At 38.6% G+C, this 25,068-nt stretch overlaps 1 protein-coding gene across 1 annotated transcript in view; it reads right to left on the bottom strand.

The window, feature by feature from the left end:
• Positions 1 to 25,068, bottom strand: part of myo16 (myosin XVI) — a 144,731-nt gene that overhangs the window by 43,609 nt on the left and 76,054 nt on the right. The window contains exons 12-25 of the mRNA XM_037687029.1: positions 23,763 to 23,828; positions 22,740 to 22,867; positions 20,581 to 20,686; positions 19,531 to 19,648; positions 18,794 to 18,941; positions 18,453 to 18,570; positions 13,058 to 13,175; positions 12,457 to 12,528; positions 10,356 to 10,497; positions 9,663 to 9,735; positions 5,631 to 5,783; positions 4,964 to 5,164; positions 2,313 to 2,388; positions 889 to 1,085 (exon numbers count right to left, since the gene is read on the bottom strand). Coding sequence (XP_037542957.1) covers positions 889 to 1,085; positions 2,313 to 2,388; positions 4,964 to 5,164; positions 5,631 to 5,783; positions 9,663 to 9,735; positions 10,356 to 10,497; positions 12,457 to 12,528; positions 13,058 to 13,175; positions 18,453 to 18,570; positions 18,794 to 18,941; positions 19,531 to 19,648; positions 20,581 to 20,686; positions 22,740 to 22,867; positions 23,763 to 23,828 — 1,716 coding nt within the window. The remainder of the gene's footprint in view (positions 1 to 888; positions 1,086 to 2,312; positions 2,389 to 4,963; positions 5,165 to 5,630; positions 5,784 to 9,662; positions 9,736 to 10,355; positions 10,498 to 12,456; positions 12,529 to 13,057; positions 13,176 to 18,452; positions 18,571 to 18,793; positions 18,942 to 19,530; positions 19,649 to 20,580; positions 20,687 to 22,739; positions 22,868 to 23,762; positions 23,829 to 25,068) is intronic.

The following is a 25,068-nucleotide window of genomic DNA, read 5'->3' as shown; positions in this document are numbered from 1 at the left end:
AGCCTCATGTGACCAAGAAGGAGCACAGAACATTGTGCGCAAGTATTATCATTAAATTTGATTGTCTGGTCTAAAATAGAGGCCAAAACATGATGATGATGGTGTCTTTGATAGCATGTTTGCAATTACAGTAAATAGCCCCACCACATAACTTAGTCCCAGCCATGATTTTATGATTTAAAGCTTAACAAGACCCATGGCATTTACTGTGCCATAATGTTATATTTACAGTCTTACTCAGCAGCTCAGCAACATTATTTAATGTTCCTGTATAAAACTGCTGGGACAGTTCAGGGAGCTGAAAGGGGGTCTTTGCTCTACATGGCTAATAAGCCACAGAGACAGAAGACTGGACCTCCAGGAGATTACACAACAGGAAAGGCTTTTTACTCACAATGTGGAGAAGTACTCTGTGTTTATTCCAATACTAGTGCAGACAAAAAAGAGGGTGATGCAAAGCGGGAAAGCCGACATTAAACAAGAACTAGAACATTGGTTTGACATGTGCCATTTTTTTAGAGGTTGCAAAACTGTGTACAAGCCCAAAACTCCATGTGATCGTGTGCATTCTTGACAGGCTTTTATCTCATGCATGGGTGCACAAACAAATCCAATTCCCAGAGGTTTATATATAGAAGTGTGGTGGGAAGTAGATTAAATTAGATTTTTTTCCTTCTAAAGATAGTGTCCCTGTTTTTCCATAGATAGGCCCAGGAGACTGTTGTCTTTTGGAACTTAAAGGTCCTTATGGTTTTGTCACTTGTTTGTCCCATTTTAAACAGTGGTCTTAGATAATGTAATTATCATGAAATGTTTTAGACTCTGTCAAGTGCTGATGCTTAAACTGAACTCAGGTACTTAAATAGTCACAGCTCCAATATGCTTTACCTTAGTGAGATCATGGTACCTCCGGGGCTGTTGGGGGACAGAAGTAGCATTGACAGAGGATGCTGATGGCATCTTTTGGAACAACAAGGCAGCTTTAGTCCCTCTCAGCCCTATGCGGCCCTGGGCTGCTGGCACCAGAGAACCAGTCTGAGTCAGCTTGGACTGGAAGAGCTGCTGCAGTAACACGCTTTCACTGGCTGCCAGGCACCAAGCACATACATGCAAAGAGGGAGGACAAGAAGTGTAGAGTAAGCCACAGTATTGGTGGAGAAAGGGGGTGGAGGACAATATGGAGAAAATAGAATGAATAGAAAGGAAAGTGGAAAAAATTGCTTCAGGTGGACTTAACCAAGGATAGAAAAAAAAAGGATGAGAAGAGGAAAAATGAAGGATAATGAAGATTCAAACATATAAACAGTCAGTCAGGCAGAGGGGGTGCACTGTGCACAACCCATGGAGCTGTCGACAACAATAAAGTCATTTAGAAAAACAATGTGAGTGTAGAAGTTGATGAGTGACTCTCTCATCAGAAACGTTCAGGAAAATAAAGAGAACAAAATACAGGAGAACTGATTCAGGTGGATAAAGTAGAAAAAAAAAACATTTATGAGCTTTTGTATCAGTAATTTTAACAATTTTAACCTGACAAAATAAAAATATTATTAAAAATCTTACAAGCAGGATGCCTAGTCTTCATTGGCACCGATAGCCTCTGGCACATCAGTAAACCATTATCTAGTCTTTTCTACAGGAGTTCCTGAAATATTCTCTATAACACTTTAGTTTCAAGTAGCGTCGATTTAGAAGCAATCTTGTTGTAAATTCTTAAAGAACCAGCCACACATCTGGAGCTTGTCCTCGAGTCTCAGGACTGACTTTTTTTTTCCCAGTCTCAATGTGTCTCAATGCGTTTACAGCATTACACTTTCATTTAAATTACTGTAATATTGCAGATTTATTTTTGCTTGAAGTCTTAAACATAAAGGGAGGATTGGTACATGTAAAATAATTATTAAAAAAAGAAAACACGGTTTGTGGCTTTCTGTGGATGTAAGCTAGATGCTTGGACTTGTCAGACAGAGGAGTGAGATCCAAGAATGAGTAAAGGGTTAGTCTTTAAAAGATTAGCCTCATCATGGAAATTATACCAATTAGGCTGCTGGATGCAAGGCTAGGCTGGCATTCACACAACGACTGCCTGTGTCCTGGTAGCCACAACACCCCACATCTGGCAGCTTATTTAGACAATTTACACACAGACAGTGCCTGCTGCACATGGGATGAAACACACTCATAACCACAACCAGACTAAGACAAGAAGTGATTTTTGTTTGCTTCGTTTTTAAACAAGGCAGCGTCTTTGTGCCTGAGCACGCTCTGACGACACAATGTGCTTACATTCGTTATAAGTGCTGGATACTTACACTTCATTGTAAGCTGCAGATTCTGAGGGAGGGAGTCCTTGTTTTTTGTAAGGGTTCTTGTGAGGTCATATGAAATCTAATAGAGACAAGAAATCAGAAAGTGAAACTGATGACAACGATTTAGAGTTTATTTGGTGACGTTATGAAGGCATGAAGATTATTGTCATCTTTATTAAAAAAAAAAAAAGGCAAATCCCATTGAATCACAGATCTCTGTTGCAAAGGAGGCCGGGGCCTGACGGCAGCCTAACATGCATGTTTTTTGACTGTAGATAGAAACTGGAGCACAGGAGAACACGCAATCTCTACACGGAAAGATCCCTGCTCCAAATCGGGGATTAAACCCAGCACCTTCTTGCTGTGAGGCATCAGTGCTAACCAGAATTATCACTGTTTTAAAAAAAAAATCACTGTCATGCAACTTTGATTGGTGATATGTGCTGCTGATTATCCATGCTGCTGATCTCATGCTGCTGATTATTCCATACTGCTGTATTCATGCATCCATACTCATCCACCCACAAAGACTCATGTTTGTGCTGCTGTTGTTCGGTGTATTGTTTTACACTATTGGTGACTGGCGTGTATCGTGGATCGTTTGACATGCCGTTTGGTGTTTGTTTGGCGTATATCTTAGTTTATATATTGATCCTTGTTTAATCTTTCTTTTTACACTTTATATTTTTGCTGTTGTTGGATTTAACTGGAACCGTGCATTCACGATTTCATTCCACCCCATGTACTACATGTGATGCAAATGACAATAAGAACCTTGTCGTTGACCTTGATTAGTGGGATTAATGAATTTTAACAGCTTCAGGGTAGAAGCTCAGCTGTTCCTCCTCTAATCCACCACAGTGCCTAATAACAGTCCCATCTTCTAGTACAAGTATGCTGAACTGTAAAAAATGAAATAAAATATAAAATTCACAAATGCGGCAGCATGGTGGCGCAACTGGTAGAGCTGCTGCCTCTCAGCTCGCAGGTCCCTGGTTCAAATCCCGGTCCGGGGGCCTTTCTGGGTGGAGTGTGCATGCTCTCTCCGTGCATGCGTGGGTTTTCTCCGGGCACTCCGGTTTCCTCCCACAGACCAAAAACATGCATGTTAGTCTGATTGGTAATTCTAAATTGTTCCTAGGTGTGAGTGAGAGAGTCAGTGGTTGTTTGTCTCTATGTCCCTGTGATGGACTGGAGACCTGTCCAGGGTGTACCCCGTCCCTCGCACAGTGATTGCTGGACATGGGCACCGGGGACGCCCGAGACCCAAAATGGAAGAAGCAGGTAAAAGATAATGGATGGATAGATGCACAAATGCATTAGCTATACTTATCTTAAAAATGATTAAAAAAAAAACTTGGCTTAAATATACAAATTGTTCTATGTTCATATTTTTAGTAATGTACACACTGATCAGTTTTTATTTTTATACTCATCTAAATACTTGAGCACACGCGTTTTTATATTCAACTAAAGTGCATTCATTAGTCAAAAGTGAACGACTGTAGGAACAAATCATGTTGCTGCTTAACTAAACATGTCCAGAAACTGTGTCAGTGTCAAGCAAATATTGCCAAGGTGAGTGATTGATTTATTTTTATTCTAAATTTGTTGTTAACAAACTACAGGACTATTTGTAATTATGTCAAACGTCCTCATCCTCAGAAAAAGCCTGAATATTTAAAAATAACAAAGTGACACTGTTCTCTCATCAATATGTATGTCATAGTCTTGTTTTGATGAGGTGCAGATTCTTAATCTGAGTTTAACTTCCATTTCATGTTAATGTTGTTTAATGTCACCTTTACTTCCTCTTTCCTTGTCAGTTTTGTTTACCTGTTCTTCTTTCACACCTGGTATTGATTTGTGAATGCCACACCTGCATCCATTTAATTGTATAAATCTGGATTTCTTTTGGGCTGCTTCAGTTATGGGCATTCTTTGAGCATTATTTGTATGTATTTTATTATTATTATTATTATTATTGGTTCTACCTGTCCAGCAGCACTTTCTGTTTTTCATTGTTATTTTATTTCCTACTTCCGTGCTGTAAGCTTGTTCTGGTCCTTCCAACACACGACTATGACACTTTTCTATTTAACAATGCAATTTATCACTTCTTATGTTTTAGGTTTAGCATTGTAACATTTCTGTTTGCCTTAAAATGTATACAATATTTAAAATATAAAAGGAGGGAGACATTAGCTTCTTGAAATACAGATATGTATTAGGTAGGAATTAAAAGTTTACTGTAATTTTTTTTTTACTGATTTCATGTTCTGCCAAACTATCCTTGCACCCACTGCAAAAACCAACAAACCCTTATGACTACCCAGTACAGACCGAGTGCAGCCATTAAAACAGCTCCAACCAGTTAGAACATGGAGAAAAAATCACTTGTTATCCTAAATTGTTTTGTACAAACACATGAGTGTTTGCTCATTTTGACCTTCTGAATCATCTATATGGAGTTAGCTTCAATCCGATTCAAATCTATTTAGGCTTTTTGAGAGTACACTGTTTGAGATAGCAGCGCTTGCATAGCAGAAATGTTTAGGTTGGTGTCAGGTGTCCAAATAATATCCATCTGAATGCATCTGTCAGAGGTTGTGATGATTTAGATTATCATTTTTTGTTCAAGAGTCCAGACAGACCTGTCCTGCATAGTGACTGACGATGAAAGCTGGGCCTTGGTCTTTGGGTGGAGGGTTGCCATTGCCGTCCTTGGTGGTGAAAGAGAGCTCCTGAATGGGACTAGAGTCCAGCTGGGAGGACAGCCTCTTGTAAAAGCTCTGCTCTGCAGGCCGCAGGCTCTGGCTCTCCTCGTCCAACACACACAGCAGTCCCTGAGGCTTCTGCAGCAACAACAAGCACACATTCATGTGTTATTTATGTTGGTCATATTTAAACGAAGCATACTTGATTCCAGTATTTTATTATTCCTTGTGACACGTATTGATCCTCGCAGAGCAGAGCTTTCTCTTCCATACAAAGTAGGTTAAGACAGATTTCTCTGTTTCATGTTTTTAGGTCGATATTTATGTTGACCTTAAAAGAAAAGTCATCAGGATGTTGGGTGAAGAGAGTAGAGGTCCCTTGTCACATTCAAACCTGGTAGTTCATCTTTTATACTGTGCATTATGCTTCAAAAATTAGAAAGCTGTCAACCAGAGCAAATATTGGTTTGTAGAAACATTTGCTTCTTCACTTTGACCACGTGACTTTAAATCTTTTATTAAATTGCAGAGTAGGATTCACAATATTAAATCATGTCACAAGAGATCAAATTGGACCCGACTAGTCAAAACCAGTCAAAACTACCTGAAGAAAGTAGTCCAGAGCAGCACTTTGGTGGTTGTGGGAGTGGGTGGTTTCCATGGCGATGCCCTCCTGCCGACACTCGGCCTGCTCGTGCTGGAAGAGCACCTCAGAGATGTACTGCCGGAGCCGCTCGTTGACCATGTTCACGCACAGCTGGAACAGACACACACCCACGCACACATGGCACTGTAAACACACCGTGTGGTTCCCAGAGGCACACAACTGGAAGTTTTTTAAAGCAAACAAAGGCACCAATACAAACGCAAACAGAACCTGCTGAGGCAGTCAATGGGGCATGAGTAATCTGACTGCTCATGGAACATAGAAAATGTGAATTTGCTCATTAATGGACCCTCTGTGGATTTTATAAACACTAAAAATCCTCCCTGCCACTTATTCCACTCGAATATGGACTAAGTGAGTGAGTGAAACCTTCAGCTTTAAGGGTGACTTGATAATAATGAAGGGATATAGAGGTAAACAGGTAAAAAAAATAATAATTCTACTTGCATTCACATTAATAACGACTTCAACAACTTTATTTTTCATACTTTAAAATTAACAACTTTGTTCACATTCGTAACTTCCTCCTTCGAACATGATGGACCTGAGGTGACCTTCAGGGTGAGCGACTATTTTATCCAAAGGGCCAAATCAAAATATTTAAAAGAGTCCAAGGGCTGTTTCAAATAAATTTTTATTAAGACAAAAAAATAAAATCTTCAAAAACAAAAACAAAAGTTTTTTAGGCTTTTTTTTTTCTTCTTGTTGTAACATAGTTGTCATGCTCAATAAAAATAGCTCCCCAAAATACACTGTAGAAATATATGTTCTGTAAAATTGTTCTTGTGACAATATATTAATCTGAATATGGGGGAAAATATTTTTGCATATTTGAATTTTGGAGTATTTAAGGTCTAGTTTTAGAAACGCAGTTTAAAAAGTCTTATTCTAAAGGTTTTAATGGATTGATCCAAAATGTTTAATTTAAACTTCCTCAAGTTTCATTCATAAATGTTTTCATCATGATGGGGTAGAGGGTGGGCCCCAGAGGCCATCTTATTACCAGCAAACAGTTTTTTCCACTATGGCAGTATGCTGTTTGTGGGACTCAGTTTGTTGGTGGCTCCTCAGACTGAAGAAGTCCTTTGGATGAAATATGATACGTGTCAGCAAAAAATGAAACTGTCCAGATGACCTGACTGAACATTGTTGAATTTATACCTGGATCATTGAGTATAAACTTTGGTGCTCTGTTATAAAATTATGGAACAATAAGATCTTGAACATAAGATGGAGCTAGGTTGTTGAGAGCTTTGTAGGTTAGAAGTAATATTTTGGATTCAATTCTGGATTTGACACGGAGCAAAATATTATAAAGTCATTGCTTCGTTTTCTGTTGTTTTATGACTGAACAAATGCAATTATTTGTTTTTATGGAATAAACCATTTGTATATACCCTGATTGCATACTCTGTATATGTTTTAAACCAATGTTTTATTTTCCTTTTTTTTAAATAATCAACAACAACAACAAGATCTCATATCAGAGGTTTAAACAAAAATGCTGAAATACTTATTTTATTCCATAAGGTGTCTGTAACATCTACATTTAAGACTTAAAAAGTAAAAAAAGAACACTGTTGGCTATAAATTCTTAACACAACTCTTGTTTTTACATTGTTTGCAATATTCTAGTTCAGCACATGACTGATGTTTACTGCAAATAGATCAGGATGTAAAAAGGACAAAAACGTCTTATTTTACTGTGGTTTCTAAACAAGTTAAAAAAGTTTGCATACACAAAACAAGCTGCTGCTTATCGCTTCCAAAAATCTCTGTCTCTCAAAAATAATATTTACAACTCTCCATTTTGAAAACTGTTTCCAAAAATCTTTGTTTTTCCCCATCAAAAATACCATTTGCATGGGGGTGGGCTGTGCAAACGCAGCAAAACATGCCTGTTGAAAAGTGTACATCAAAGTAAGTGTAGTTGATGCTTTATATAAAACATAGCTCAGAATAAAGATACCTCCATGAGCCTTTGGGGTTTTCTGTAAAAGGTAATTTGCTGAGCGATAATCAGTCATTTGCATGTTTCTGCTGTGCTCTTAACACAGTCATGTATTTGTGACAAAACTGTGTCATGACCCACATTTCGGGTTCCACCCCCCATCGACTCAGTAGTAGGAGCGATGTTTCATGATGTGGGCGGCCATAGTTGTTTTCCTTTCCTCCATGCTTGTCTATTGTTTACCTCCCAGCAAGTCTAGCCCATTAAGAGCTTAGTCCCAGCAGGTGGTTGATTGAGTAAGCTCATTAGTAAAGTGCTGAGCAGGTACAACACCACTTGACAAACATGGTTTTAATTAACAAGCTCTAATAACACTGATCATGCTATGCGTTGTTTTTGTTTATGTGTATATGAGTGTACAAACATGTCAGAGCGTGTCCCTTACTAAATAAATGCACAAAGAAAAGGTTGTGACGTCTTTTGCTAGGTGGTAGCAAAGTGCGGCTTCGAATCTAAAATGCAATCTCCTGCAAATACTTTAAATTATTATAATTATTATTATTATTATGTTCCTATCGTGCAGCCTTTCTGACTTTTTAAGACCTGAAAAAAAGGTTGCACAATCCTTCATTTCCGCCTCGATTAGAAAGCATCCTGATGAGTCGAGCCACTTATCTTGGTGCCACACAGACACAAACATCACAAGCGCACAAGCTTCCAAAAGGCAAAGACAAACACACACAGGGCCTTTAGTAAAAGCTGGAGGAAACCAGCAGCTCCACCGGGAGGAAGTGTAAGCTCTGAATAGGAGCTATAAGCACTTACCCACTTGAGCGCTATGAATTACTGACACAAACACACACATACACACACACACACACACACACACACTTGTCTGATGAATCCCTGCTGATTTGATCAAAGATTAGTCTATTAACAGAGTGGGTTTGATGAAGGTCGAAAGATTAACAGGTGTTACAGGTGAGTTGGATCAGTCTACACACTGCATGTGTGGCTCTAATGTTCAGTAATTGATGTGAAAATAAGGGGAGAAATGTAAGCTGTTTATCTGTGAGCATACACACAAGAAAACACACACACAGACTAGAAATCATGGAAAAATACAGCTCATAAAAAAAAAAAATCAAGATTCTTATTATGAATGAAACCCAATAAACCGAACAAAAAAAAATCACTGTATAGTAATATTAATAATAATAATAATAATTTTGATCAATTTTACAGTTTATTCAAACAAAGACAGAGCCTCTATTAATACATATTAAGTATAGCAACAAACAGAAGAAAAACAACCTTTTTTCCACATACTGAAGAAATTAAAAGATCAGTTTGATTTTAAATGTATTATAAAAACTGGTATATTACTGTATACTGAATGGTGGTCCTGGGCTGGGTTAAACAATTGTGTTGTTGTTCTAAAGTTTTGGTTTAAATTCAAAATATTTTTTTTACAACTTCTGCAAGAACATTGCAAAAATATTATGAAAGATGTTGATTTACGTCGGCACATATTTAAAATATTAATGTTTTAACCAACTTCAACTTTTTCCAGAATTTTATGCTTTGTTTTCTTAAAAACGTACTCATTTTCTGCTGTGGCTCGTAATGCATCTTAGACTAAATATATTTCTAAACTAGGGTTTCCCACCTCAACGCATTCATATATAAACACACACACTTGCACTGACCCGTGTGAGGCTGCCCACATCTCACACACAGACAGTTATTGTGTCAAGCATCAGTTCATCTGAGGACAGCCGAAATATCACGCCACAGTCAGCCACAGACCTCAGCTCATTCATTACAATTACTCACAAAAATGTCAGGGTTGCAACCGATAAGCACTCCAAACATTTAAACGGTCTGACTGAGACCTGTTGAACTTTATGATTCCACATATTTCTCTGCAGCTCAAGATGGCCACAGTGACTCTGTAGATTAACATCATTATCCTTTATTTGTAAATGATAAAACTCCATTAAAAAGCGCCTTCCCACCTGCTCAAATTCATTCTTTTGAAATTCTTCAAACCCAGATAAGTCCAAGATTCCAATTTCCATAGCAGGATCACTGGAAAGTACATGAAAAAGACAAAAGCATGTTTATTATATTATCAGTTTGAATATGGAATCTGTGTGAGAAGTTGTTTTCTGCGCTGCCTTGACGACCAGCGTAACGCATGTCTGCATGTATGTGCAATACCATCTGAAAATGGGTGTGCCATAAATGTGTGGCTGACACATTTATTATGTTCAGTGGTCGGTGCGTAAACAAGGCAAGGAGCAAACACATTCCAAAAGATTTAATGTGGGTTATCTGTCAGCGTGTGATAAGACTCCACAACATCAACAACACCAAGGATCCCCTGACCTTCACCTAACTGGATCAAGTTTTTTTTTTTTCAGTGTTTTTTTGTATAAAACTTCTCCAAACATTAAACATCAGGTGTGTCCTCCGTCTCTGTTCTACTTTGGCCTTCACATTTATATTATACATGCTTAAACATGCGAGTTGTGAAATGTAAACTATCACAAAACTGCTCCTCAGACTTCAAGTAATGCTAAACTATCAGTGTCAAACACATAGCAGGCCCTGAAAGAATGTCTGCTTCTAATGTGGTGAGTGAAAACACTTCTTGGGATGCATGAACACAATCAAACACACACACACACACACACACAGAGGTTTACCCTATGCTGTCATCTTGTCCTTGAAGGTAGTCGTTTATACTATTGACCAGATAGCTGAAGAGGCGCCCATAAATGGATTTAGCAAGCTGGTCTCTGTACTGTTCTGACATCTCTACAGTGTGACGCCGAGTGATCACGTCGCCTGAAAAACAAGCAAACATTAAAAAAATAACAAGGCCATGACATTTCTGGCTCATGGAAATCAGAATTAGATTTGTCTTCCTGTACTGTATTTGTGGCTGAAAGAGGTCAAGGACTAGTGCTCATCAGATGAACGTAGCATATTGCTTTGCCAAAGTTTCCCACAAACATGTCCTACAATTAGTCACCCCTTAAAGTATGTGATAGTGGTGACTTTCACCTACACTTTACCAAATTTTAGCTGAATATCTGTAAAAATTACAGTTATAGCCGTTTTGTTGCTTGCAAAGGTCAGTTGGCTGTGACAGCTATCTTGAATCCAGTTGACTAAAAGTCATTCAGTTGTAGGTGTACATCATTGATTACTACTGAGAGTTTCATTATAAGTTCATAAGAAATTTGTCTATTGGAATATGAGTTAATTTACTAACAGACAGGCCTGTATGACCACACTTTTTTGATGACAGTTGACAATAATAAATACCTGCACTGTGTTAAAAAATCTATAACGTGTTCACTAATATATTAATTACACAGGGGAAAAATAAGTAGGTACACTAAAGGAGCTCAACAAGGCATTTTGTGTGAGTGTGCAAAGTATGAAAGAAGAAAAGTTTCTGAAAGTGCCCTATTCCCAGTTTAACATAACCATTCCTTGATTGTGTTAACTTAGTAGACATGGCCTACTTGGACACATGCCACCCACCACTGTTTGAGTGAGGTTTACCATTTGCATCTGTCCAAGTCAGCTGGTAGTGTGATGGATGAATGTTAAGGTGAGGAAAATGAAAAAAGTAAATGTAGAGAAGAATATCAATTGGTGCAATTTGAGGAAGAAAGAATGTTGTGAGGAGTTCAGAGAGAAGATGTTAAAGGCTCTTGGTGGTAAGAAAGAGCTTCCAGATGATTGGGCTACTACAGCAACTGTAATTAGAGAGACAGGTATGAAGGTACTTGGTGTGTCGTCTGGACAGAGAATAGATAAGGAAACCTGGTGGTGGAATAGTGAAGTGCATGAAACTATTCAAAGAAAGAGATTAGCCAAGAAGAAATATGACAGTGAGAGGACTGAAGAGAGGGGACAGGAATATAAGGAGATGCAATGTAGAACAAAGAGGGACGTAGCTAAGGCAAAGCAGAAGGCATATGAAGAGTTGTATGGGAGGCTGGACACTAAAGAGGGCACGAAGGACTTGCACGGATTGATGAGACGGATCAGGCTGGAAAGTATATGCAGCAGGTTAGGCTTGTTAAAGATAGAGATGGCAATGGTCTAACAAGCAAGGGACATGTGAAGGGAAGATGGAAGGAGTACTTTTAGGAGCTAATAAATTAAGAGAATAAAAGGGAAAGAAGAGTAGAGGTCATAGACACTGTGAAGCACAAAGTGGGAAATATTTGTGAGGATGACATTTGGAGAGCTTTAAAGAGGATGAAGTTAGGGAAAGATGATGAACCTGATGACATACCAGAGGAGGTATGGGAATGTCGAGGCCAGATGGCCATGATGTTTTAAAACAGGGAGTGTGGTAAAGAGGTGAATAATAGAGTCCAGCCAGGATGGAGTGAATGGAGAAACATTTCAGGAGTGATTTTTTTTTTATTTTAATTTTTTATAAAAAGGTAGCAACAAAATCAACTAAGCTTTACAAGAGAGTAGTGAGACCAGCAATGTAGGTTTTGGTTGTATGATTTCTAATTATCTTTTTCAAAGATAATAAAAAAAAAATATATATATAAATATTTTCTACTATAACTTGCAGCTGTATTGCTACTGGACACAGTCCTATACATGCATTCATTCATAAAATGTTCTAAGCAAAACAAATTAGCAAATATAAAACAAAAAAATCTTAATCTACATGGGGCAAAATAAACACTTCTGAGTCCCATTATAATCATTCTCTGTGATGCATAACATTTAAAGAATATAGAAGGGTGAGGGTCACTCCTCTGATACCTTTGATATATTGAACATCTGAGGTGAGGGCAGTGCTTAAGTCATTTGAGGACACCTGCAACAATCCAGCAACTAGGGAGAGAAAGGAAAGAAAAAACACACATTTGAGCACATGACATGATGAAAAACATCAAAATAACAGTATTAATCATTAACTGAGCATCAGACATAAAGCTGTCTGCTCTGATAATGACACCATGCTGATGACACAGCAAGATGAACTCTGATCCACTTGAGTCCTTAAGTGATTGGCAGAGCTGTCAGTGATTAGTCATCACTAAACTTTGAAGCAGAATCCATAAACAGGCAGCAAAAACAGGTGACGACAACCCAGAAGCCCTTGACTATCATCAGCCATGACATCACATCTCCCTGACATCTAGTGGCCGTTTCCTATTCAGGCAATGATGACGCTGTTTATTATCACACACAAGGTCGGGGGTCAAAAGAAGAGAGGGAACTGAGTCTAAACAGTGTTATTCTCTGATGGTCAAACAAGTAGCTGACTTTTATGTACTGTTGGGAAGCTGTGAAGCACGCATCAAAGTGGGAGGAAGTAACATTTAGCAACATTTCTGAAAAGGTAGAATTTGATCCTGACCTCTGTCCAGCAGCTGCAGGTCGGAGGGGAAGGCTGCATTGGCCTCAGTCAGAGCAGTGAAACGTAGATCCCCAATTTGAAGCAGAGCAGACAGCAGCGTAAACACAGAGTCCACCTCCTATAAGAGTCAAAAACACAAAATATGCAAAGGGTTGGAGTTACTCAGGTTAAAATGGTATTAAAGAGAATGCTGAAAAAAAAAAGACGGACCCAAATAATAATAATAATAATAATAATAATAATAATAATAATAATACATTTGTTTAGAAAATGTGGAAAGTTTCTATAATAACAGCATGCATTTTCAATAAAACACATTTTAAATAAATGATAAATTTACAACACTAAGGTGCAGTTTCTTTTTCAAAGTTTAGTCAAATTTAGTTGTTTGCAAATAGTATTTTTTATGTTGCTAACATGTTACGTTACTAGAACCGCCTTCTTCCGCATAATGTAATCTCTGATCTGCTACAACCGTATGTCCCACCACGTTCCCTGAGGTCAGCGGACCAGTTGCTCCTCACAGTTCCAGGAACTCGTCTTAAGCGCAGAGGTGACAGGGCCTTCTCTGTAGCAGGACCAAGACTTTGGAATGAGTTACCTCTGCTTGTCAGACAGGCCCCCTCCCTCTCAGTTTTCAAGTCCCGTTTAAAAATCCACTACTATTCGGTGGCTTTCAACACCAGATGATCTGTGTTTTGAACCTGTATGCTCCACACTGGTTTGTCGTCATTATCTGCATCGTTTTTATGTCTATATTCTGATATACTTCATTTTGTATTTTGCTTTGTGTGTTACCTGTTGTTCTGCCTGTACAGCACTTTGGTTGGCCTTGTTGCTGTTTTAAGTGCTCTATAAATAAAATGGTATGGTATGGTATAATATCACTAAAATTAGAAACATCTAAAAATGTTGCAGAAAAACTGGTTCATGCATTTGTCACGTCTAGACTGGACTAATGCAATGGTTTGTTATCAGGGTGTCCAAATACTTCTTTAAAAAGTCTTCAGTTGATCCAAAATGCTGCTGCCAGAGTCTTAACTGGAGTTAGTGGGAGAGATTATATCGCTCCAGTTTTAGCTTCTCTCCGTCGGCTCCCTGTCAAATCCAGAATTGAATTCAAAATCTTACTTCTAACCAACAAAGCTCTCAACAACCTAGCTCCATCTTATATTTGAGATCTTATTGTTCCATATTTTCCTAACAGAGCACTTCACTCTCAGACTCCAGGCTTACTCGTAGTTCCTAGAGTTTCCAAAACCAGAATGGGAGGAAAATCTTTCAGTTATCAGGCTCCTCTCTTGTGGAAGTAAATTCCAGTTTCTATCTGTGAAGCTGACACATTGTCCAGTTTAAATACTGAGCTTAAGTCTTTCCTTTTTGATCAATCCTACAGTTAGGACTGAGGACAAATTGACCTATTTTCCTTAAATGATTTGCTAAAATTGAATACTTTTCATTCAATACTATTTATAGTTTAACATGTGATTCTTGACCTGCCATTGTGTATCTGTTCTTCTCAAACCCAGCCGGTTGAAGCAGATGGTCACTTGTCCTGAGCCTGGTTCTGCTAAAGGTTTCTTCCTCAGTGTTTTTCCTTTCCACTGTCGCCTTCATGCTTGCTCAAGATGAGAGTTCTGTGATGGAGTTAAATTCAAAGCATTTTGCTCCTCTGATAAATAATGTTAAATAATTATTTTTAAATATGAATGTTTCTGTTCAGTGCCCTGAGATGATGTCTGTTGTGACTTGGATCTGTACAAATAAACTGCATTGAAGTGAATTATGTAATTTTTCAACGTTTTTCTCTCAACTTGAATATTTTGTTGTTAAATTTTCTACATTTGCAACTACATGTCATCTGAGGATATTTTGCTTTCTGGTAAATTGAATTAAGTTATGCTGTAACTTGAGAGAATATGAGAGTTTGACAATAAAACAGGACAGCTTGAATTTTGAACATTACTCACTTCTTTAGTTCAGCAATGTTTTAAGTACAATGACCTTTTGTGTTTTTGGAATAGAAGCACATGAAAGAAAAAAAAAAACAATTTTATCTTTCATATTGCTAATCCAACCTCTGAGACAATATTTTAGACTTTACGTTCTGTACTACATGGATTTTATCCATGCACATTATTGTGTGTTGCTAAAGGGAAAAAAACACATATTTTTTGTTGTTGGTTTGCTGGTGTCTGTGTGTGTGTCTTTTTCTGTTTGTTACAAAATGTACTATGAAACACTCGACAAATTTGATTAAACCTCTAAAAACAGCATTGGATGTACAACTGATTGACTTTTGGAGTCAACTCAGTTCAAGATGGCCACCACAGCAAATCAACCTTAGCCAACACAAAAATTGCTATAATCAGTCCATTTTACAGATACTGAGCTCAACTGTGATGCGGTAGTATTTCAGAGTTATTCACTACATGTTGCAACAGCTCCATGCTTTTATAAATCTCCTAAAAACACTGGTTTTCACTGATGTTTAACACAGTATGATTTCATTTAGTAGATCATTGTTTCTCATTGCTTTTTATGTTACGTTTTTATTTTGATGCCTTTAATTACATCTTGTTCTTGTTCTCTTTCTTTAATTTACTGCCTTTATCTTATTGTTAAGCATTTGGTAATTGCTGTTCTTTTAAATGTGCTTTAAAAATAAATTTGACTTGACATTGTACACTTTATTTTTTTCAAAGTTTGACCAAAACAATTAGATTTTGACATTCCTCAAGCAATAGGATCTTTTTTTAACTTTGGCATGAATATCAGTGGGAGATGTGTGTTCCTTCAAGGAATGCAAGGCCCTTTATTCTTAATAAGCTGACCAGCGTGTTCCATCCTCCCATTCAACCACTGATCCATCATGGCAGCTACTGGTCTGCAAATCAAAACCTCTAGAGCCACAATCTGTTTGGAAGTCACTGATTTGTTGACATCAACAAATGACTACCACATGTGTCAAACTCAAGGCCCGGGGGCCAAATCTGGCCCTTAGTGACATCTTATTTGGCCCCCAAGATGATTTGTTAGACATAAAATACCTTTATCACTTGATTTTCTTTTCAGTAATCTTTGGTTATGATGTAGAAAGTGCAGCAGGGAACACCACATGAGACCAATCAAACTCTTGTTGAGGAACCTGCAACCAAGAAAATATGTTGGGTATCTAACTTGAGTAATGTAGATTCTGAAACTGGCCCTTTGTTTGAAAAAGTTTTAATTTTGGCCCCCTTTTGCAAGTGAGTTTGACACCCCTGAACATGTCTTTATAGTCAAAGATTCAGTAGGTTCTGTCTAAAGACTTGTAACCTCACTTTGACAATACTGGTCAGGTGGATTATTTTCCATCAGTTAATTTTATAAAGATCTCACCTGGAGTTGAAGTAACTTATAGACGAATGTCCCACTTGCTTGTTTTAAAACTATGAAAATTGTAAAAAATGAATAAATCTGCTGATTTTTTTAAACTGTTCATTTGTAGCATGAACCTGGTAAACAAAAAAGGAATTTCGAAGGCAGTGGCCCGGATTACACATGCACAATCTCTGGAAATGTACGACTGTTCATGTATTGATTGTGAGAAATGTACACGCTTAATGCTGCGCTCATTGAATCTGGTTAGTGTCCATGCCAGGTCACTAACTGGTGCTGTGATTTTAGTATTTCAATGACACGTGCATGCGTTTTCATGCTCGTGACTTAAGTGTCTCGAGCATGAAAACGGTTACGGTCAAAATGCTGAGTACGTAAACGTTTGTTTGGATCAAGGACGATGTTGGTTTGCTTGTGCATGTTGAAAAAGGTGAGAGCACAAATAGTACTCTATGAGGTACTATCTGCTATTCTACTGTTGTTCATCAATTTGTGCAAGTGCAGAAAAGCTATAGACTGCAACCCCCAAAACTCCACTCTGACACCTGGATTCAAAAAGTCCTGGAGTCAGAGCAAACTCAAGCTGTTATCATGCACACAATCAGCCGAAAGGCAGCAGAGATGCTACAGTTTCACTTAAAAGCAGGCCTTGTTGTAAATAGGGATAATGTTGGGGAATGTCTCATTGAATTTCATCCATCCATCCATCCATCCATCCATCCATCCATCTTTTCGCTTGTTCTCTTGCAACAAATTAAATGGAGAATAGTCACAGCTTCATCATTACAAAGTGTTGAACATTGAACAAAACGGTGTCCTAACTCTTTGTTCGCACACCTCTCCTCCTCTATCACACCCTTGCTCTGTGCCCTTCAGTAGAGGACATCTTATGGACCCCCCTCCCCCCATACACACACACTATTCAATTGCTCTGTATCTAGGAAGGAGTATGGGGGAAAGCCCGAGTTTGAGGATGTGTGTGCACATATCTGTGTGTGAACCCTCTCAGGGCAGGATATTGGAGCTGATATCTGGGAGATAAATACAAGCATTAGTCTCTGTCTGACACTCTATACACAGAGCGACCCCCCCTCCATCCTCGCCCGCTTCTCATTTCTCCCATGCTTAGCGAGGGGAAGGTTAAAAAAAAAAAACATGGGAGAGAACAGATAGGAAGTGTTAATGATGATTGACCTTTGGGTCTGAGAGTTGTCTGCTGATGAGAGCTGTAGACAGAGACAAATAGGTGGTCTATTACTTCCACAAATCCCCCACCCCTCCATTCTGCACCTTGATTTCTCATCCAGCAGACGATGATGCCATATGATAAGACTACCATCCTTCGCTCTGTTCGTCCACCTGTTATGTTTATGTGCAGTGGTTGCTGCTGGATTAAAAGGCGAGGTGATGGTCAGTCACTGCTAATAAATGCTAGATTAAGATGCAAGAATAAAAGCTGCTAACGGTCTGAGAAACACACCTGGCAGTGCACAGGATGAAATGCACCAAAGCACACAATTCTGTATTAGGTATCAGTTGCTATTGTTCACACATTTTAGGTCTGTACATACATGCTTGACTGAGTGCCTCTTGTGCGTACATTGGCATGTGAAATGGACCCCTGCAGGCCTCCATGTCCTCTCTCCCATCATGCAGTGGTCAATTATTCAGTGGTGAGTGGGGCAGTCCTTGTTTAATTATTTGGGGGATTGTCTCAGTCTGTTTCCATTATTTATGAGGTGTTGCTGTGTCATTGTGCTGATAAAACTTTTATTGTTTGATTTGACAGATTGCCTTAAAGCCTCTAAATCTTATTGTGAAAAAGTCCAAGGTGAAACCTGCACGTGTGAGCCCTTTGAAGGGCACACTTTTGTGTTTGCTGGCTGAAACACAGCTTTCTTTTGCGTTAGAGAAATGCACATTGCAATCTCAGCAACAACCCATCAGGGTCAACAGTTTTTATGTCTGTAACGTCAGTAACGTTTGGCTGTAGGAAGAATGTGCCAATCATCACCTGTTTGTTGAATCCCAGGGATCGCAGGGCTTGCTTGACAGCAGCCAGATGTTCCCTGCTCTGGACAGATGCTGTGGCTACTGGAGGATTCTCTCCTGGATGTCCTCCTTTTAGATACCTGGTATAAAAAAAATGACATAATGGAGCAGCAATAGAAAATGTTTCCGAGAAGAGAACAAGAGTCCAAGTCTGAATAAAGCCCTCTCTATTTTTGTTAAAAAAAAAAAAGAGGTATTTTGAACTGGTAAAACTTAAGCACACCAAAGATTATCGTTACTATTAATTGGCTTTGCTTTAAATTGGTTCAATAAATTTATGATTTATTTGCAACAACCACACACCTGTGAGCCAGGACATTGTTGAGGTAAAGTGCACTCTTGTCCTCGGAGGAAAGGCCCTCAGCCATTAGGTAGAAGATTCTGAAGTTGTTCTGCTGAGGAGGCAGGTGGACCAGTCGAGACTTCTCCAGCATGTATGTGTAAACTCGAGCTTAAACGTGAGACATGTTTAAACTCAGCGTACACTGTCAGCACATTTAATTTCAGCAAAGCTGATAATAGTGGTAACACACTTTATTTGTAGCATTTACTGAAAAGCGCCTGCATTTGTTAAAGCTGAAGAGAGAGACAGAGATGGATGCACTGACAATACTTAAATGAGCTTCTACTGCCTCTTGCTGGAATTTTCTCAAAACTGTGGATCTGACCATTTAAAAGAAAAAAAAAAAAAACTATATATAAAAAACAAAAAAAAGGTTTGATTTGAGTTTTTGTTCTAAGTTATGCATTCAATAAAGTATACATTAGTTATAATATAAATGTTGTACAGTGGCTTCAACAGTAAAATCAATGAAAATGTATTTAAATAATGGATAACAAACACTATTTTTACGTTAAAACATAAAGAAGAAATGTGTAGAGTTTAAATATGTGAAAACATAAATCAAGACGAAGATGTAAGAACCAAATACATTTTGACATATATGCTTTATGAAGATATTGAGATGAATTAAAGTAACAGTAAATATCACTGAAGATACATTTAAATGCAGTTTTATAGAGACAGAATTGAATATCACCTCTGAGCATCGTCCTCCTCTTTTCACAGTACTGGATGGTGAACAGCTTAGTAAAGCGGCTTGAATTGCTGTTTCTTGGAGTTTTTGCATGACCAAAGGCTTCAAGAATACAGTTTACCTGCATATAATATAAAAAGGACATGCTGTAGAAACTTTGCTTTGTTTTGAAGGATACATTTACTTGTATTTTTTCATATAATTTTTAACAATTAAAAAAAATATATATATATACAGTATTTTGAACGTAAGTGAATGTCTTTCTTTGATTCCTCTTCACACCACTAGATGTCAGTGCATATTCACTCTGAGGATGTGATTTTTTTCATTCCCAGAATGACAATCTGACCCAGATATTGACTGAATAACAATGACTTCATCAGAAATCAGCAGTCTCTGATGGTTGTACACTGCTTTTTTGTACAATTCCCAGAAAACAAGTAATAAATGGACTAATAGGAAAGTAGATGTGGATTCTGAATGTGAACCAGAGCAACTTGTAATGTGATTTATTGTTTCATAATTCACTGTTTTTAACATTTGCCATCAGTGTAAATTATCCAAACTTATAATGATGCTTAGAGTAATTGGGTTCAAATGGCTCAAACAGGAGCTTAAAATCTCAAAATCCAAAATGTGAATATTTCAAGAATTAAAAATATAAAGTATAAAGACTGGCTGAATGATCCAGTTGTGGGCTTAACAGACAAATAGCTACCATGACAATAAATAAACAGGTAAACTAACAAAAAGACAAATGCTGCATTTTACACTGCGCTAATCCACACATCCCCTCTCCTCTCTACTGTGGCTCTCTCAACTGTGAGCATGGGGGAATACAGTATGTGCAGTGAGACATGCTGCAGGCACCAGAACACACACAGAAAATGAGTTTGTCCCTGTGGACTTAAAGAAAAGAAAGAAAATCTGAAGAAAACAAAGTATGATTTAAATTTGAGATCAACCAAAGATGCAAGAATCTGTTGAATCTCCAGTTTTATGTTCAAGTGACTTCTTGAAGGACAGAACTTGACAAACAGCTTGCAGACTTACGTGTTTCATTCGGGACTCGAGCCCAAAGCCTTTGGAGCTGGAGCGGGCTGTCAAGTGTCTCATGATATGCTTACTTGCCTCAGTTTTCCCAGAACCACTCTCACCACTAAAGAAAAGAAAAAAAACAAAAAAAAACATGTTGATGGCTTTTATGTTGCGCAATAATGGTTTAAGATGTTATACTTAACAGTTTTTATTTGCTAATGCTTCAGTGTGTTATAGTTCTCACATATAACTATAAAGATGTTGAATCATGGTGCTTTAGAGATGTAGTGTTTCAATAAAATGTCCATATTCATTGGCTCCGACACTGGGAAACTGTGATATCTGTACCTCCCACATGCCTGGCAACTTCACGGTACCACCTACCTGGGAACACCAGGGTGCCAGTTGTGACGTTCCCACTTCTGCACTCTGATGCCTGCTTTAGGCAAACCAGGTCATTTCAAATACCGCATTTTCTGGTGTAAAAGTCACATCTTTTTGCATAGATTTATCAGTCCTGCGACTTATATGCCGAAACAACTTAAGTATATATATTTTTTTATATTCATAATGCAAATTTTGATTAATGCTATAACTTTGAAGAACTGCAACAGGAAGTACTCCCATGCACATTTGCTTCATTCAGCTGGTGCAGGCAGAGGAATGCTGTAGAGCTAGCGCCTCCAGCCGCGATGGATGGATGGATGGATGGATGGATGGATGAATGGCGCTGCGCCACCCAGGCGAAATGAAGCTGTTTTGCCCATTAAATCAATTGATAATAAATATGACGGGTCAGCGGTGACAAATAATAAATGCAACTTATACACCGAAGCGACATATATGTTTTTTTCCTCTTCATGATGCTTTTTTCGATTGATGCGACTTATACTCCAGAAAATAAGGTAAATTATTTAAAACTGCGTTGTGCACCAAATTGCGTCCTAATCTGGTCATTCTTTAAGTGCTTACTTTCGGTCAGAATCTCATTTTCTCATTAACATTTTGAGAAAAAAGTGAAACACATGAAGGGCATGCAGTAAACTGAGCCTGTATCTCAGAGGAATAGGTGTGAGACGTCAGTGATTGGGGTGTTTCCAACATCTGTCCCCTCCATTAAATGCCTCCACCCACCTGACATCAACTCTTCAGGGATGTTCGCCCATTAAACTGATTATTTGCAGCTTTTCCGCTGACATTGAGAGCATTCTACCCAATGACCACCACTTTTTGTACACTGAGTGCCTGTTTTTAGTTTTCCATTGTGTGGATATTAAGGCTGACATAAGGTCCATCTACAGAGCATGCTCTGACGCTCACTGACACGCAGAGGGTTGAGATGTGCACAGTAACACCAAGCAGATGGCTTCAGAAGGTCAGAGGCCTGCACTAATGGCCGCAAGGTGCTTTAGGTATGCTGTTTGACTGTGTGCGCACGTCTTGCTACATTTCCTACAAACAGACCTGCTGAGTGTGAAGTCCAAATGTCCTTCCACTGTCTTCCAATTTACCAGCTTTATTAGATTTCAAGGGCATTTTGTTAAATCACTTGACTCGTGAGGGTTGTTGATTGCCTACAAATGTGTGAAAGTGTCTGCATGTGTGTTTGTGTGTGTATAAGGGATATTGAACTATAGTGCATAAAGACAATCTTTACCAAAAGTAAGATATGAGCAGAATTGACATTGTGTATAGAAGAGATAGACAACAGCAAGGTGTGTACATGGCAGTGTATAGTACAATGTTGCCATGTGTGTGCGTGAGTGAGATGGATGGCGGATGGCCAATGTGCATTAACTCTCTGCCAGATTGGTTACGACTCAGTGGGAATGCCACTGGAGAGCCGGAACAGGATTTAATTGCAATCAGGGCACTGGCTCGGTCCAGTCGAGGACAAAAAGATCGCGACTCTGCAACACTTCCAGCAAACATCCATCACTGTGTGAACACGAAACAGGTCAATAGCTCGTCTGAGAGCGATTAATCTTTCCGGGAGTGTTTAACAGGTGTAGAGCCAAGGGGGAGTGAAGAAACCAGGTGGGCAGCTTTTTGATCATTTACAAAATTATTCAGCCATGAGAATGTCGTTGTTGTTTTGGCCATGTAATTCTTGGGCGTTTAGATTCATGAGCATGGCGGAGTGCATTTTTTTGTGTAATGGGTGGCAGGCGTACCTCAAGATAAAACACTGAGGGCGTCTCTCCTGCTGCATCATGTGGTACGCCCTCTCAGCAGAAGAGAAGATGTGAGGTGGCAGAGAAGAGCACAGACGACCAGTGGAGCTCAGGTACAACTGACTCACCTGAGGGAGACAGAGACATTTGATAAAAACACGCTGCTGTTCTGAGAAACACAGTCACCATAAGACAGAAAAACCATTCCAGGTGTCACTCTCTTTGAGTGTGTAATGGTGTGAGGTGTCTGTCTATATTAATTAACTGTAACATTCATTCATGCCCAGGTGCAATGTTAAATTGAAGGCTACAGACAAGCGATGGAGGACGGGTCATGGACCAGGATACCAGAGAGACTGACAGATGGCCAACACATCGCACATGTTGTGACATATGTCCTTCTCACGCATGCATCTCCCTGCTCCTCCACAACCTCACAGTTAGGTATGGAGGCCTGGAGTGAAGCCAGACAGAGGCTGAATGGGAGAACCAGACAGGGACTTGGATTCATTTCTATCCTGGCAGGAGACAATGCTTTCTTCTTGTCCATGCAATCAATTTTGGGTTCAACCCTTTACCTGGCGCCAAGTCAGCTATTTCTAAAGAAGATAGATTTTTATGGTAACACATATTGTTAAGTGTTATTATAGCAACAGCAAACTTAAATAAAAAAATAGATATTTTATAGATATGTTCATATAGCTGTGTAATAAACAGTTATATGTTCTGGTGGGAACATAGATATGTGAGTGAAGGAATGAGTGTGTGTGTGTGTGTGTGTGTGTGGCTGATGCAGACTCAGCGTTTTGCTGTGTATCCCTAACAGGAAGACTGCATTATTTATCAACTACAAGGTCCAATTCATCTGTTCCTGCTGGACTTTTTATACAGGAAACATGCTGTCTTTAATGTATAATTTGCAATTGCTAATCAAATACAGTGAAACATTAATGTAAAGTAATGTTTAAGTTACAGCAAAATGTTTCGTGTTATTTAAAAGGCAAATTTTAAATGCAAACTTACCAAAGGGGAATAGATGGGCAGCTCTTTGTTTGGGTTGACCAGCAAGAGGATGTGTCCAATGTAAGTCTGAACATGAGAAGGGAAACACTTTTAATAACAAACTAAAACTTCCTTCATTTCTCAATAAGCTACAAATAATTGTTAAAGGATACTACAGACAGCTCCATAACCTCAACAAGAAATCATTTTCACAAAAATGATCAATCAACAGCTGAGAGAAAACAGAGTGAAAATACAGAAGAAATTTGTGACAATTACATCGTCATTCTTAGCTTTGTTGAGTCAATGTTGGCATCAATACGTTGATTGTAGTGATGTGCGGATTTGTGTTTTCTAGTGTGTCTCCCTCTTGTAATCAGCTCCTGCCTCCATCACCTGTTCTCCTTCCCAGGTGTTTGTCATTATCTATTTGTTACAGTTTTGATATGAGTCTCTGTGTTCCTTGTTGTCTGGGCATTGCTTGGCCTCATGGTTCTGTCTTCTTCCATGTCATCCCTGAGATGATGTAAATTTGCTGCATGTCAGCTTTTGCATTTTCTTTTAAAAAATATGTATCTTCTTCTTTCGTCTGCTCTCTGCCTTAGTGGTGATCACAGCAAACTGTCACACAACGACTTAGCAATTATTTTTACGCTGGATGTCCTTCCTGACTCAACCACAGACCACCGAGCTACCACAGCCCTCTGTGTGGAGCAGAGAGCTGCCATCCAGGACACCCGGGGGGGAGCAGAAGGTGGGGGTTAAGAGCCTTGCTCAAGGGCCCAGAGTGTAGTAAATGAGGGTGGAAGCAGGTGTGGGTGCTTCACCTGTTCCACCCACATTTTTTTTTTATGTTGTCGGTACCAAGAGTTGAACCGGTGAGCTACCACTTCCCTCACCATTAAATGTAAATATTAGGGATGTGCAATATTATCAGTATTGGCCAATATTAGCATGAAAATTAAATATCGGACATCGGTCAGTCCATCAAAATAACTCAATGATGTATAATATCCAAGTATATCCAAATATACATAATCCAAGTTGAAGTGTTACATCATTTTCAGACCCCTTTTTTGGCATCTGCATTTGGTAGCAGGCCAAATTGACAAAGACCATGCAGAATAATGTAGTATTTTAATTCAACAGCAGAGAAAGATATGTAGTCTCTGAAAGTATGTCTAGGGAAAAAATACCAGTATTGGTATTGGCTATCGGCCAAATAAGATTTAACATATCGACATTTTGGATAAAAACCAAAAATCCAATATGCATCCCTGATATATATATATATATATATATATATATATATATATATATATATATA

The sequence above is a fragment of the Nematolebias whitei genome, chromosome 13 (genome assembly GCF_014905685.2).
Source record: "Nematolebias whitei isolate Nwh7 chromosome 13, NemWhi1, whole genome shotgun sequence".
Lineage (NCBI taxonomy): Eukaryota > Metazoa > Chordata > Actinopteri > Cyprinodontiformes > Rivulidae > Nematolebias > Nematolebias whitei.
Note: the sequence above shows the minus strand (reverse complement) of the source record. Positions and strands in the feature narration are given on the sequence as shown.